The 16,427-nt window shown below is 44.3% G+C and overlaps 1 protein-coding gene across 5 annotated transcripts in view; it reads left to right on the top strand.

The window, feature by feature from the left end:
* The window catches only part of MAPK15 (mitogen-activated protein kinase 15), a 68,737-nt gene that overhangs the window by 42,152 nt on the left and 10,158 nt on the right, over positions 1–16,427 (top strand). For all 5 annotated transcript variants that reach the window (XM_039526617.1, XM_039526616.1, XM_039526619.1 and 2 more), the window contains one exon: positions 11,921–12,215. In XM_039526617.1, coding sequence (XP_039382551.1) covers positions 11,921–12,215 — 295 coding nt within the window. The remainder of the gene's footprint in view (positions 1–11,920; positions 12,216–16,427) is intronic.

Genomic DNA, 16,427 nt, shown 5'->3' with positions numbered 1-16,427 from the left:
GTTACAACCTTGAGTGATAAGGAAGATAGTGGTTTTGTCAATGGTGATGGAAAATGGGGAAAGTTAAGTCGGCTTTGAAGGAAAAAATAAGGAATCTGACTTTGGCCATGTTAAGTTTAAGTTCATAGTGAGACAGTTATGAAGAGACATTCAAAACAGGCTGAGGTCCAGGATAGGATGGAAGAAGACTAGTCAGGAGTGGAGAGAAAGATTTGAGAGTAATCAGTGCAGAGATAATGTTTGAAATAGTGTGAGTGAATTAAATTATCCCAAGGCAGAGTCTATAGTGTTAAAGAGGAGGGAGGGTCCTGAGCAACTCTCCTGGGTAGTGGGAGAAGAGGCAAACAAAAGAGACATTGAAGTAATAATTGGAGATATACCAATCTCCTAGAACTGGAAGGAACCTTGAAAGGTCATCGAGTCCAACCCCCTGCCTTCACTAGCAGGACCAATTTTTTTTGCCCCAGATCCCTAAGAGGCCCCCTCAAGGATTGAACTCACAACCCTGGGTTTAGTAGGCCAATGCTCAAACCACTGAGCTATCCAGAGAAGTAGGAGGAGAACCCGGGTAGGAAGGTCAGTAAGGGAACAGTGTAAAAAAGGGAGAGCATGACTGTCAGCATTGAATATAGCAGAGAGGTCTAGGAGGATGAGTATGTGCCTTGAGTCTTGGCTCGGAAGAGGTCATTAGAGATGTTAATGAGAGGAGTTTCAGTGGAGCTGGATTGGAGGGGATCTGGGATGGGCAGGAGAAGAATGTGTGAGGTAGCAGTCGTAGGTTGGACATTCATGGAGTTTAGAAGTGAGAGGGAGATGAGGGTAGTTGCTAGAGAGGTAAGAAGGCGATGAGGATTTTTTATATTATTATTTTATTATCATTTCTTAAAGAATGGAGAGGATAAATCTTAAATTGTAAGGCAAAGGATTAGGCATATGGTGAGAAGTAGTGTAGAAGAGTAGGCAGGGAGTGTAAGGGTGATGGAGGTGAGGGGATGGGTTCACAGGAATGGCTGGAGGGGTTAGAAGTGAACAGGCAAGTGACCTAAAAATGGTTATATGGGAGAAGGGGATCATGACAAAGTTTGTTGATTTCCCTCTTCATCTCTCCCCCTGCCCATTGGAAAGATTCTGCATGAACAAGAGGAGGAATGGAAGGGAGGTTTTGGAGTTAAGGAGAGAGTCAGACATTGAAAGGAGTGAATTGTTACCCACACAATTTAGGGCTCTCCTCCCCCCCCTCCTCACTCTTTGGGCACTCAGGAAGTAAGGGACCCAATTTTACATCCCTTCCCAGTGGACTCAGGGCTTTACATGTCTGCAGGACTTTTGCCTAATGAAAGATCATTACACAGTAATATCCTTCTGTTAATCTACCACTTTTTTCTCAAAATTGCTTTCCAAGCAGTTGCAAAGTATCAGTAGCAAAGTTATAAAATCAGTCAAGCTGTTTCCCAACATAATGTTTAACCCTTCTCCCTTTCCAGGTGTTTCCTTTCCTTTGGACATATTATCTGTAAATTAACTCACAAACTACGACACAGACATTTGTAGAGAGGCACCCCACCACACCATCTTTTACCTCCTATTGCAATAGATAAACTATTCGTACCATTCGTCGTCTTCCTCTCCACCAATCCTTTCTGGGGCTTCCAATTCTGTTACAGTGGTTCTAAAAACCCAAAGATCTTGGTTACTATTACTCTTGGTGAGGCAGTGGCAGGAAATAAATCAATGGAAACACGGCCATCCGACCAATAGGTGTCTGGCACAAACAGTACTTACATATGTCTGCAACAGGTTAGTAAAACACCCTAAAAATCAGTAATTACCGAAATCTGGAGCGGTCTTTGAGTGGTACAACCACAGCCGTCCAATTGGCCCATCTTTCAGCTGCCACTGGGGATCCTAAGCTGTGTCCATGAAGTTTCCATGAAGAGTCTAACTACCTCATACTTCCTTCCCTTATTTATTCAAGTTAGTGTAACAATAACATGTCAAAAAAACTTGTCAAGCAAACAATTTCAAAGGTTAAACAAGGAGTTTTCCTTAAAGCATCTATTAGACAGACTTTTTTTTCAGAGTCCGCATGTTTTGAGGACCCTGACAAACACGTCCCAAACGGCAGATCTAAGTAAGCATCCTGTTTTTTCTAAAACACATACCTCAGCAGTTTCAACAGAGATCTTATCAGGAAGGACACAGGATCAGCTTCTCCCCCAACTGCCCCCCCACCCCCGGCTGCTTGCTTAGTTATAGTAAAGCCATTGCAGAGGCCTGCTAAGACCTACTGATTTAGCTGCTTTTGGCAATGAGCATGATAATCAATATTCCAATTATCAGTGGTGGTCCAGGCATTTTGCTGGTCTGCCAAGATCTCTCCATATGGGATGATTTGGTAAAGTGGGGGTGAAAATTGAGATGAGAGTGGTGTGGCTGAGAAATCATGGATGGTGATCAATTAGAGGTCACAGATGGCCCAGGCAGGGGGTCAGGGGACAAATGGGTGACGTTGAATAAAATGACAGCTGGCAGAGAGGAAACTCTGGTATTGAAGGAGCAATAATTGGTGAAGATATGGTCAAATGAGGGGCCAATTTTTTGAGTGGGAGAGCTGGTCTCTTGTTGGAAATAAAGTGAGAGGAGTTAGGCCTCTAAGGGATTGGATGGAACATCAGCATCGAAATTAGTCACCGTGTAGGAGGGTAGGGAAGATTTTTGATGAAAAGAAAGGGAGAGCCAGGTATCAAAATCAGAGAAGGGAGGTGGTTAGCAAGGATTTGAGGTTGCAGATGACAATTGCATGGACTAGGAAAGGAGTGCCTGGAGTGCTGCTCGAAAGAGTGTAGAGGAAGTGGAAGATGCATCACTTTGGCTATTTAAAATTAGACTGGACAAATCCCTGGAGAATGACTAAGAAACAACTTTGTGGTAGCCTTTCAGAGGGTGGAGAAGATAACTAACAGTTGAGCCCTGTGAATTTGCAAATGTGAAATAACACAGAGTAAAACAAACTCACTCGGGAGTGACAGCTCCTGTAGATCCTGTCCTGCAGGGTTGGGGCTGGCTCCCCAATCATGCCCAGCTGCACGGGTTCACAGTTTCCCTCAGGTTTGGCCCAGCTTTCACTCCCTCACCATCATCAATGCCAGGTAGGCTCGCTCTGCAAACCCCCTACCTCCCCAGGGGAAGGACCTGACCTGATGGGGTAGGGAATGGATAAAACAAAATAAGAAATTCCTGAAAAATAAAATGCAAAATTATAAAAAATAAAAAATTTCAGAGGTTTTACTAATAGTTCTTTCCATCTCTAATTTCAGATTTATACAGCCTTCTCCTTTGCATGCTGAGTGAAACTGCCTAGTCTCTCCTGTTTGCCCAGAACCCCCCTCTTCCTTATTTCTTTGGTTGTTCCAGGGGGATGTGCAGGAATTTAAACTTGAAAGTTTTTGGAGGGAGACATTAAACACACGCAAAAGGAAAGTTCACATGATGTGCGCCTCCTCCCCCTTCAGTTTCTTGGGATGCCTTTGGTGGGGATTTCCAGTAGTGAGGAGGCAGCAGCTCCCCCTGGCAGTGGCACACTCTGTGTCCCTGCAGCCTGTGGAGGAAGAAAGCAGCAGGGCAGCTGGCTGCCGGCAGAGCTCCTCCTCCCGCCACCTCCAAGCTGCTGCTTCTACTTCCCTGCTACTGGAGTCCCAGTGCTGTTGCCTGCTTTACAGACAGCCCACTGAGGTGAGTCAGGGTGGAGGCAGAAGCAACACATCGGACTCCAGCAGCCAGCCACCCTGCTGCTTCCTCCCTCTCTGGGCTGCAGGGACACAGAGATTTTGCGGGGGAATCTGCCCCTGCTTGCTCCCCCTTGTGCACAACCCTGGTTGTATCCAACCTCTTAATAAACACCAAGGAAGAAGAGCTGTTTAAGCTCAACAACAATGTTGGCCCAAAACCAAAGGGGTGTAAACTGACTGGCCATTAAAACATTTTAAAGCTGGAAACTAGAAGAAGGTTTCTAACCATCAGTGGAGTTAGGTTCTGGAACAGGCTTCCAATAGGAGTACTGGGGGCAAATAACCTAATGAGTTGGGGTTTGATAAATGTTAGGGCTATCTATTAATCACAGTTAACTCACTTGATTATTATGAGTTAATTAATCATGATTAATTGCCGATTTAATTGCACTGTTAAACAATAGAATACCAATTGAAATGTATTAAATATTTTGGATGTTTTTCTACATTTTCATATATATTGTATTCTGTGTTGTAATGTATCAGAGGGGTAGCCGTGTTAGTCTGGATCTGTAAAAGCAGCAAAGAATCCTGTGGCACCTTATAGACTAACAGACGTTTTGGAGCATGAGCTTTCGTGGGTGAATACCCACTTCGTCGGATGCATGTAGTGGAAATTTCCAGGGGCAGGTGTGTATATATATGCAACCTCCCTGGCCACACAATAGCAGATCTTAAGGTGGCCATCCTGCAGCAAAAAAACTTCAGGACCAGACTTCAAAGAGAAACTGCTGAGCTTCAGTTCATCTGCAAATTTGACACCATCAGCTCAGGATTAAACAAAGACTGTGAATGGCTTGCCAACTATAAAACCAGTTTATCCTCCCTTGGTTTTCACACCTCAATTGCTAGAACAGGGCCTCATCCTCCCTGTGTTGTAATTGAAATCAAAGTGTATATTTTTGATTAAAATATTTGCACTGTAAAAATAAGTATTTTTTTAATTCACCTGATACAAGTACTGTAGTGCAATCTTTGTCATGAAAGTGCAATTTACAAATGTAGATTTTTTTTTGTTACATAACTGCACTCAAAAACAAAACAATGTAAAAACTTCAGCACCTACAAGTCCACTCAATCTTACTTCTTGTTCAGCCAGTCGCTAAGACAAACAAGTTTGTTTACATTTATGGGAGATAATGCTGCCCGCTATTTATTTACAGTATCACCAGAAAGTGAGAATAGGCATTTGCATGGCACTTCTGTAGCTGGCATTGCAAGGAATTTATGTACCAGATAAGCTAAACATTCATATGCCCCTTCATGCTTCAGCCACCATTCCAGAGGACATGCTTCTATGCTGATGACGCTCGTTAAAAAAATGTGTTAATTAAATTTGTGACTGAACTACTTGGGGGACAATTATATGTCCCCTGTTCTGTTTTACCCGCATTCTGCCATATAGTTGATGTTATAGCAGTCTCGGATGATGACTCCGCACATGTTCATTTTAAGAACAATTTCACTGCAGATTTGACAAAACACAAAGAAGGTACCAATGTGAAATTTCTAAAGATAGCTACAGCACTCAACCCAAGATTTAAGAATCTGAAGTGCCTTACAAAATCTGAGAGCGACGAGGTGTGGAGCATGCTTTCAGAAATCTTAAAAGAGCAACACGCCAATGCAGAAACTACTGAACCCGAACCACCAAAAAAGAAAATCAACCTGCTGCTGGTGGCATCTGACTCAGATTATGAAAATGAACATGTGTCTGTCTGTACTGCTTTGGATTGTCATTGAGCAGAACCTGTCATCAGCATGGACACGTTCCCTGGAACGGTGGTTGAAGCATGAAGGGACATATGAATCTTTAGCGCATCTGGTACTTAAATATCTTGCAACGCTGGCTACAACAGTGGCATGAGAATGCCTGTTCTCACTTTCAGGTCACATTGTAAACCAGAAGCGGGCAACATTATCTCCTCCAAATGTAAACAAACTTGTTTGTCTGAGTGATTGGCTGAACAAGAAGTAGGACTGAGTGGACTTGCAAGCTTTAAAATTTGACATTGTTTGTTTTATTTTTGAATAGTTTTTTTGTACATATATTTCATGATAAAGAGATTGCACTACAATACTTGCATTAGGTGAATTGAAAAATACTATTTTGGGGTTTTTTTTACAGTGCATAATATAAAGTGAGCATTGTATACTTTATTTTGTGCTGTAATTGAAATCAATATATTTGAAAATGTAGAATGCATCCAAAATATTTAAATTGTATTCTTTTATTGTTTAACAATGCAATTAATCACAATTTTTAATCACATTATTAATTGATTAATTTGTCAAATTGCTTAACAGCCCTAATACACTTATGAATGGGATTATATGACATGGTTGCCTGTAATAGCAGGGGACTCAACTCAGTTACCCAGTCAGTCCCTTCTAGTACTGTGTTCTGTGTTCCTGTTAAGTTCTAACAGTTCCCTGTCCTAAAGTACTTTTTTATTTGAATAATTTCTTGTCCGTTAAAATTTGTATCAGCTGCAAGTATTTTTTTCCTTGTGCTTTTATATATCTGCCTAGTTCCTCTGCTCTGTAGGATTGCTGCTTTACTCACCCTAAGTGACTACATGTGGCCCTTGGGGTGAATTTGTTATCTGTTAGCAAGCAAACACGCACATAAACTGTGTGCCTGTTTGATATTTATAGTGTAGTCTATTTGGGGAGCTGTGTGCTGAGCCTAGCGACCTGCTATACAAGGCTGAGAGCTTTCTAACAAGGGTTTAGCCTGCCATCCTTTGGTTTCCCCAATCCCGTTTAGGATCTCTTGCCAAGATTGGGCTAACTCAGTGAGAACAGGGGTTTAAAAAGCGAGCTTGTATGCAACCAGAGGAGCTAGCGCACAGGAGCAGAAACCAGAGTTTTGCAAGGGCGTTTAGAAAGGGAGCGTGAAAGCCAGCTATCCCTCATAAACATAGCCCAATAACTACCCTTCCTCCTTCCCCCCACCCACCCATAAACAAACAAGTAAAAATAACGCAGGCAGAAGTCCAGCAGTACAGTGAGGACTATCCAGTTTATTGCACTGAATGTAGCATATCTGATTACTTGCCATGTGGGCAGGTTCCATGTGTGTGCATTTGGAGCAAGCAACTCATGGCCTTTTCTGACTGAGTGTGGACTCTTGAGTGGGTGAATGGAGGAACTAAGGAAAGACAGGGAGGTACATAGGTGGGACTTTCTGGGACCTAGTAGAGTGGTCCCACCCCCAGTCTGACATCCTCTGTGCTATGGAGGAAGAGGAAAGTCTTAGGGAAGGAGAACATCAAGCTGGAGCAGAGGGAAACAATTCCATAGTTGGGACAGTCCTTCCACATGATGTCATGGTATCCTCTCTGACTGAGGATACATCTCCATGGGAAGGGACCCTTGTTATTAGGAGGAGCCAGATAATAATAATGTGAGATTTGATTATTAGAAATATAGATAGTTGGGTTAGTGATGACTGGAAGAACAGCAAGGTGAATTGCCAGCTGGCTGAGAAAGTTGTGGAACTATCTTGATGTCTGGACAGACTTATGTACAGGGCAGGGAAGGAGCCAGTGGTCTTGGTACATGTAGGTACCAATGACATAGGGAAAGGTAGGAGAGAGGTCCTAGAAGCCAAATTTAGGCTACTAGGTAAGAAATTAAAATCCACAACCTACATGGTAGCATTCCATGCACAGGGCAAGTTAAACAGGCAGAACTGCAGGGTGGTATTCAGAGGAGAGATTTAGGTTTATTTGGAACTGTAGAACCTTTTGGGAAAGGAGGCGTGTTATGGAGTCCCCGGGTGATGCTTTGGAACTGCTCCCCACAAAGCCAGTCAGGACTTTAGGGAGCCTCCTCTCCCTTGGAGCAGCCTGTCTTCAGGGCAAGAAGCTCACACGGCTTCACCTCCTGGGTATCTCCTTGGAGCATTCAGCATATGCCCCTCTGTGCGCTTCCCACAGCGAGTCTGCCCAGGCAGGGTTCTGGGGAAGCCAGAGGGTCCTGCACCCCCTACTTCACAGTCAGACGTGACTCTTAGCCAGCCAGTAAAACAGAGGTTTATTCGATGACAGGAACGCGGTCTAAAACAGCTTGTAGGTACAGAGAAGTGGACCCCTCAGAGGGGTCCATTCTGGGGCCCAGCGAGGCAGCCACCCATGTCTGCCCTCACTTCCCATCCCCAGCCAGCTCCCAACTGAAACCCCCTTCAGCACCTCCTTTCTGGCCTTTGTCTCTTTCCCAGGCCAGGAGGTCACCTGATCTCTTTGTTCTCCCACACCTTTAGCATCCCCTTGCAGAGGGGAAGGGCCTGGGCCATTAGTTGCCACAGAAGACAGAGTGTTGGCCAGAACTGAGGCACCTACACAGTATTCAGAGGAAACATTAAGAACAGCCCCACTTCATCAGAAGGCACCATTAAAAAGGTTGTAGAGGAATTTTTAAACTAAGGGGTGGAGGGAAAGCTGACAGATGTGGAGCAGCACATGATTTGGAGAGACACATCTCTTGGAGGATTTATTAAAAAAGAGGATAGAAGTTGATAAAGTACAGGTATGAAGTGTACAATATGATGGGGGGCTAATTTAGCTACAACTAATCAGGAAAAAGATCTGAGAGCCATCGTGGATGGTTCTCTGAAGATGTCCATGCAGTGTGCTGCACCAGTCAAAAAAGCAAACAGGATGTTGGAAATCATTCAAAAAGGGATAGAGAATAAGACGGCAAATATCTTATTGCCCTTATATAGATCCATGGTATACCCACATCTTGAATACTGCATACAAATGTGGTCTCCTTCTCTCAAAAAAGATATTACTAGCATTAGAAAAAGTTCAGAAAACAGCTACTAAAATGATTAGGGGTTTGGAATGGGTCCCATATGAGGAGAGATTAAAGAGTCTAGGACTTTTCAGCTTGGAAAAGAGGAGACTAAGGTGGGATATGATAGAGGTATATAAAATGAGTGATGTTCCCTTAATATAAGAAGTAGGGGCCACCAAATGAAATTAATGGGCAGCAGGTTTAAAACAAATAAAAGGAAGTTCTTCTTCACGCAGCGCACAACTTGTGGAACTGCTTACCTGAGGAGGTTGTGAAGGCTAGGACTATAACAGTGTTTAAAAGAGAACTGGATAAATTCATGGAGGTTAAGTCCATTAATGGCTATTAGCCAGGATGGGTAAGGAATGGTGTCCCTAGCCTCTGTTTGTCAGAGGGTGGTGATGGATGGCAGGAGAGAGATCACTTGATCATTACCTGTTAGGTTCACTCCCTCTGGGGCACCTGGCATTGGCCACTGTCGGTAGACAGGATACTGGGCTAGATGGACCATTGGTCTGACCCAGTACAGCCGTTCTTATGTTCTTAAAGGGTAGGAATAAATGGTCAGTTTTAATGGTGGAGAGGTAAATAGTGGGGTCCCAAAGGATCTGTACTGGGATGGATGCTGTTCAACATATTTGTAAATGATCTGGAAAAAGGGTAAACAGTGAGGGGCCAAGTTTGAAGATGATATAAAATTATTCAAGATAGTTAAGTCCAAAGCTGATTGTGAAGAATTACAAAGGGATCTTCCAATACTGTGTGACTGGGCAACACAGTGACAGATGAAATTCAGTGTTGATAGATGCGAAGTAATACACATTGGAAAACATAATCCCAGCTATATATATATGAAACAAGGGGGTCTAAATTACCTGTTACCACTCAGGAAAGAGATCTTGGAATCATTATGGATACTTCTCTGAAAACATTTGCTCAATATGCAGAGGCAGCCAAAAAGATCATGCATGTAGGGACTAACAAGAAGAATTTTTGCTATAAGCAGGGGGCTTATCAATTGGAAGTGACAGGGGAGGAGAAATACCTGGGTCTATTGGTTGATCACAAGATGACTATGAGCTGCCAATAGAGTGACCAGATGTCCTGATTTTATAGGACAGTCCCGATTTTTGGGTCTTTTTCTTATATAGGTTCCTATTACCCCCCATCCCCTGTCCTGATTCTTCACATTTGCTGTCTGGTCACCCTAGCTGCCAATGTCATGTGGCTATGAAAAGGCTAATGCAGATCTAGAATGCATCAGGCGAGGTATTTTGAGTAGGGACAGGGAAGTGTTAGTACTGTTATATAAGGCACTGGTGAGACCTTATCTGGAATATAGTGTGCAATTCTGGTCTCCCATGTTTAAGAAAGATAAATTCAAACTGGAACAGGTGCAGAGAAGGGCTAATAGGTGTTTCAGGCCCTCTTCCTACTACACTAGGATGATAAGAGGAATGGAAAAACCTGCCTTATGAGAGGAGACTCAAAGAGCCTGGCTTGTTTAACTTAACCAAAAGAAGGCTGAGGGGAGATATGATTGCTTTCTATAAATACATCAGAAGGATAGACAGGGAGGGAGAGGAGTTATTTAAGTTAAGCACCAACATGGGCACAAGAATAAATGGATATAAACTGCCCATCAACAAGTTTAGGCTTGAAATTAGATGAAAGTTTCTAGCCATCAGAGGAGTGAAGTTCTGGAACAGCCTTCCAAGGGAAGCTTGGGGGCAAAAACCTAACTGGCTTCAAGACAGCTTGATAAGATTATGGAGGGGATGGTATGATGAGCCTGCCTACAATGGCATGTAGCTGATCTGTGACTGCTTGCAGCAAATATCTTCAACAGCCGGAGCCCCCTCCTACACCAAACTCCCTCCCAGAGCCTACACCCCTCACCTGTACCCTAACGCTCTGCCCCAGGCTCAATCAATGCACACCCCACAGTTGAGAATATTACACTGATTTGTGACAATCCCTAAAGGATTTTGGATCTATAAACCAAAAATGACACTAATAAAAAGGTAAAATTCATGAAATGTCCAGTGGATTCTATGAGATTAGGTTCAGTGTGACCGTATGACCCCTGCACCGAAGCTCCCTCCCAGAGCTTGCACCCCTCACTCCTGCACCCCAACCCCCTGTTCTAGGCTCAGCCTGGAGCCCCCTCCCACACTCTGAACCCCTTGGCCCCAGCCCAGAGCCTGCACCCCCTTCTGCACCCCAACCCCCTGCCCCAGCCTGGTGAAAATGAGGGTGGGAAGAGCTAGCGACTGAGAGAGGGGGGAATGGAGTGAGCAGGGTGGGGCCTTGGGGAAGGGACGGGGCCTCAGGGAAGGAGCAGGGTAGACCCTGGGTTGATCTTAAATTCAAAAAGTGATCTTGTGCGTAAAAAGGTTAGAGACCATTGTCATAACAAAAGAACAAGCGGTCACCAAATAAAATGAATGGGCAGCAGGTTTTAAACAGACAAAAGGAAGTATTTCTTCACACAACACACAGTCAACCTGTGGAACTCCTTGCCAGAGGATGTTGTGAAGGCCAAGACTATAACAGGGTTCAAAAAAGAACTAGATATGTTCATGGAGGATAGGTCCATCAATGGCTATTAGCCAGGATGGGTAGGGATGGTGTCCCTAGCCTCTGTTTGCCAGAAGCTGGGAATGAGCAACAGGGGATGAATCATTTGATGATTACCTGTTCTTTTCATTCCTTCTGGGGCACCTGGCAATTGGCCACTGTCGGAAGACAGGATACTGGGCTAGATGTACCTTTGGTCTGCCCTAGTATGGTTGTTCTTATGTTCTTATGACTGGGACTGTTCAGCTTAGAAAAGAGATAACTAGGGGTGGGTTATGATAGAGGTCTATAAAATCATGAATGGTGTGGAGAAAGTGAAAGTGTTATTTACCCCTTCAAATGAAACACAAACCAGGGGTCACCAAATGAAATTAATAGGCAGCAGGTTTAAAACAAGCATAAGGAAATACTGCTTTATACAATACACAGTCAACCTGTGGAATTCTATGCCAGAGGATGTTGTGAAGGCCAAGACTATAACAGGGTTCAAAAAAGAACTAGATTAGTTCATGGAGGATAGGTCATGAATTGCTATTAACCAAGATGATCAGGGATGGAACCTCATGTTCTGGGTGTCCCTAAACCTCTGACTTCCAGAAGGGGGAACTGAATGACGGAATGGATCACTCAATAAATTGCCCTGTTCTGTGCAGTCCCTCTGAAGTATATGGCACCGGCCACTTTGGAAGACAAGTTACTGGGGTGGCCATCTTTATGTTCTTAATCTAACCAGCATCTTGTTCCTGCAGATGATTCTGGAAAGGAAGGCAAATAACCGTCAACAGAAACAAATCCAGAGAGAGAATCTTCAACCAGGTCCATCTCAGTTCAAACCATCTCTTCCAAACGCCAGCTCTGTGCCTTTATCTACCATCAGGGATCAAAAAGAGCCAAGACCCACTCTTATGAAAAGCTCACATGTGCCTGCAGGGCCTACAATACTTGGTGAAGTTTCCAGCCAGAGAGAGGGTTTAGCAGGAACTCTCTGCCAGAGACCTAAAATCAACATGCTTTACAACCCCATAACGCACACCACTGTTCAGAGTACGTACCAACCTCCTGAATTAGAATGTGTTGCACATAATAGCTAAGGACAGGGAGAGCAAAGTAGGTAGTGGATTAAGGACGGAGATAGAAACAAGTGAAATGGTGAGTGTAAAGGGGCAAGGGAAGTTGCAACAGTGCATAGAGAATATCAAGACAAATGAATTTCCAATTGTGTGTGTGTGTGTTAATTTTCCCTTCTGGGAATGATTTGTACTGGCACTTGTGGAGAAGTGCTGGGTGTTGAAATTCCATACTCAAATATTTGGAACACCAAATACTCATTCAAGAATCACAGGCTTATCAGTAAAGACTCAGATGATAATTCTGTTGGCTGTTAAACAATTTCTTTCCTCCCCAAAGTCCTTTCTTTCTACTATTTCCATTCTCAAATCACATACCAGTAGAATGGCCTGGGACCTACATAAGATACTTCCTCTCTCCCTGTGACATACCGCCACAATTGCAGTGAAAGCCCCATCAGTATAAAAGAAGGAACAGCTGGGAGGGCATTCTTTTTAGGGTTCCTAGGTCTTTGGAACTCCTTCCTTTGGGCTGTAACAGCCCATATTTGTTAGCTTTCAGAGTATGACGCAAGGCCTGCCTTTCTACCATTGCTCATGAGGAGCTGGGTGTTGGGTAGACCTGGTAGTCGTGATAGAGGACTCTGGTGAGGATTGTGAACAGACCAATTAATTTTTGTTACTTATGTTGTCGCTGGGTTATTTGATTTGATCTGGGATAACTAATAGGTCTGTTAATATATTTTTTAAAGACTGGCAAGGGCACCTGGAACATTGAATGGGCACTCTTTTATTATAGTTTAGTAAAAGGTTAGTTACTGATTTTTTATTAAGGATATACAGAATTTTTCAGTACAAATTATCTCCTTACAGAAGAATTAAAAGAGGGTGACAAATACAAAATAAAAGGGAATACAGCAGAGTTAATTGAAGGCATTTCAAGCTAATGTTACATACATATATAATAGATCTAAGCTATCACCACCAAACCAAAGCACAGTAATGATAGCCAGTGATTCTCATAAGGCTGATTTGTCTATTAGGGCTGGTCTACACTAACGCTGTAAGTCTAAGTTATGCTAGTTCAGTTATATAAGTTACGTAACTGAAGTCGATGCAACTTAGGTTGACTTACAGTAGTGTCTACACCCCACTATGTTGATGGGAGACACTCTCCCATCGACATAGCTTCTGCCTGTCGGGGAGGTGGAGTACAGACAGACATTGATGGGAGAGTGCTTCACCAGATCCGCTAAATCGACACCGCTGCATTGATCGCAGCAGTGCCAGTTTAGCCAGTAGTGTAGACATGGCCTCAGACCCAACCTGCCAAAGCCTGTTATAGAAGAACAAACTATCTTCTGCCCAGCACGGAGGCCATATCTTATTAAAAACTTTAAAACAAAGAGAATCCCACCCTTCTTCACGGAGTGTCCCTGTGGGTGCTCCACTTTAGGTGAGTCTGCCCCCCAGTGCTTGTAGTTGGACATTTTTAGTAGCAGTGCCTGGTTGGGTTGCACATGTGCTGCCCCCATCTTGCGCTGCCTCTGGCGGTTAATAGCACTGTTCAACCAACCCCCCTTAGTTCCTTCTCTACCGCCCTCTCCTTCAGATGAAGCACTTAGCAATGCCTCTGTTCTTTATATTTCTCTAGTTTTAACTTTAGAATACTAGTTAGTTAACCAATAGTTTAGTTTACTTCCTCTTCCCTGTTTATTTTTTTCTTAATTTTTTTTTCTTAGGAATTTAATTTTCAGTTATTAGGGTACCCTCCCTCATAGGAGAAATTCTACTTTGAGGGGCATGACTAGCTGTCTGGGTTTTTAATGTTGCCTTGCTTGCTGCTCCTCAATCCTGGTGTCTGACAGGCACTTACAGGGTGTCCGCTGCCTTGGCGAGACACATATTCCTCAGAAGTGCTCCCACTGCCACAGTTTGAAAGCCCATGCCAGGAGGGTGAGAGACATACAGATAAAACTTCTCATGATGGAGAAACCTTGTGCCCCATGTCCTATATAGGATCACAGACTCCTCCTGGACAGTTGTCTCCCATGGCAGCATCTGATAGAGGTTTCCCTCCATCCTCTCAGGAGAAGGAGTCCTGTGCCAAAAAGGCAATGAAGAAGTGGTCTCTGACCTCCCCTCCTTGGGAATCCACCAAAAAGTGGCGTTCCCCGACTTGTCAGACCCCATCAGTACCGACCGCACCAAGACCATCCAACTCTGAGGTAACAGGACCATCTGGTACCGTATGTACCATGTGAGCCAAAGACCCTAGGTGGGCTGTCTTGGAAAGAGGCACTAAATGGAAACTTACAGTCCCTGCCTCAGTATCGCCAGTGCCACTCAAACATGCGGCATTGAGCTGCTTGGTAGTGCTACACTCTGTGGCACCAGCTTCTGCCTCTACAGTTCATAGCGCATGACCCTCTGCACCAACAACTGCAGTAAAGGCATCAGTACTGCTGACAACACCTTCCTTGGTACCGATGCTCTTGGTACCACAGCAATTTCTCCACCACAAGGATCTTCTGATTTCCTCGGCACTGGAATTGCCACTCCTTGGTACTGACCTCACCCCAGAACACTCGGTACTGAATCAACTTACCACACCAGCCAGATCAGCTCCTTCTTTATCCAGTGGCGAGGATGATGATGATGAAGGGGAAATCCACTCTTCCCGTCACTTCTCATCTGTCCAGACCAGGTCCACCAGAGCACTATGGGTACCACACAAGACTCAAGGCTGGAATATACACCCATGCCATTTTCACTACAGTGGCCTTACTGGGACCCATGGACAGCATAGTGCCAACACTACCCTAAGGTTCCCAGTCCACCTAGGGCAAGGTCAAGGCATTCTGCTTCACCCTCTGTACCTGGATCCACTGAACCTCCGGAAGACACAGTCAAGGAATTAGAGGGCACTTGGGATCAGGAAGTTGCACCAACTGCCAATTTTTCATCCTCTTCCTCAGATGAAGCTATCATGCCCCCACCACCCTCATAGAGGATGACTTGAAATAGCTCCAGAAAATGTTTAAGAGAATTGCAGATTCCCAGGAGATACCGATGGAAGAAGTGGTGAAGTCCTAACATAAGTTGCTGGACATCCTTCAGACTTCAACCTCCTCCAAGATTGTCCTCCCAATAAATGAGGCTGTCATGGACCCAGTCAAGACCATCTGGCAAACCCCAGCAACAGTTCCGCACATCTGCAAAAGGAGCGGATAAAAAATATTATGTCCCTTCCAACAGGATGGAATTCCTATTGTCACACCCCACATCAAACTCTGTAGTGGTAGAGGCCGAGAACAAGCGGGGCAGACAACACCATTCCAGATTCACCCCATATGACAGAGACTGGAAGAGGTTGGATGTTTTTGGGTGCAAAGCCTACTCTACAGCGATTCTACAGTTTAGGATCGCAAACTATGAAGCAGTAATGGCCAAATACAACCACTCAAATTACTCAAAGCTGTCTGACGTTTTTGTCCTCAGGCATGTGTTCAATAAAGAACAATGTAAAGCTTTTATATCTGAGGGTCAGCTCCTAGCTCGCATAGCTTTACAAGCTTCACTGGACTGTGGAAACACGGTGACACATTTAATCACCATGGCCATAATGATGCAACAAGCTTCCTGGTTCCACTTCTCTGTTTTTCCCAAAGAGGTACAATCAGCTGTCGAGGATCTCCCATTCAAAAGTCCTAAACTGTTTGCAGTCAAAACAGGTGAGTCCCTTCACACTTTGAAGGATTCTAGAGCAACTCTAAGATCCTTGGGCATATGCACACCTACACACACAAGAAAAAACAGGGGAAGTATTATTCAATGCAGAGATCTAGATCTGTGCCTTATACACACTCTCAGAGGCAATATGACCTGCAAAGGCAGAGGCCTGCAAGACAGAGACCACTCCCTTCCAAGCCTTCAGCGTTTCAACAACCTCCCTCAAGGGCCCAAGATGACTCCCACACTTACAAGTGCTGAAAGTATCCACAGCCATCCATCCAGAGACCGTCTGATCCCATTCCTCCCAGCATGACAGACCATCATGTCAGACAATTGGGTATTAGAGATCGAGACTGGCTAGTCCATCCAATTTACCTCCATCCCCCCTACCCACTTTCCCTCCCCTGTCCCTTTAAGGGACCCTTCTCGCAAACATCTTATACACTGAGGTGCA

This window comes from Mauremys reevesii, linkage group 2 (assembly GCF_016161935.1).
Source record: "Mauremys reevesii isolate NIE-2019 linkage group 2, ASM1616193v1, whole genome shotgun sequence".
Lineage (NCBI taxonomy): Eukaryota > Metazoa > Chordata > Testudines > Geoemydidae > Mauremys > Mauremys reevesii.
Note: the sequence above shows the minus strand (reverse complement) of the source record. Positions and strands in the feature narration are given on the sequence as shown.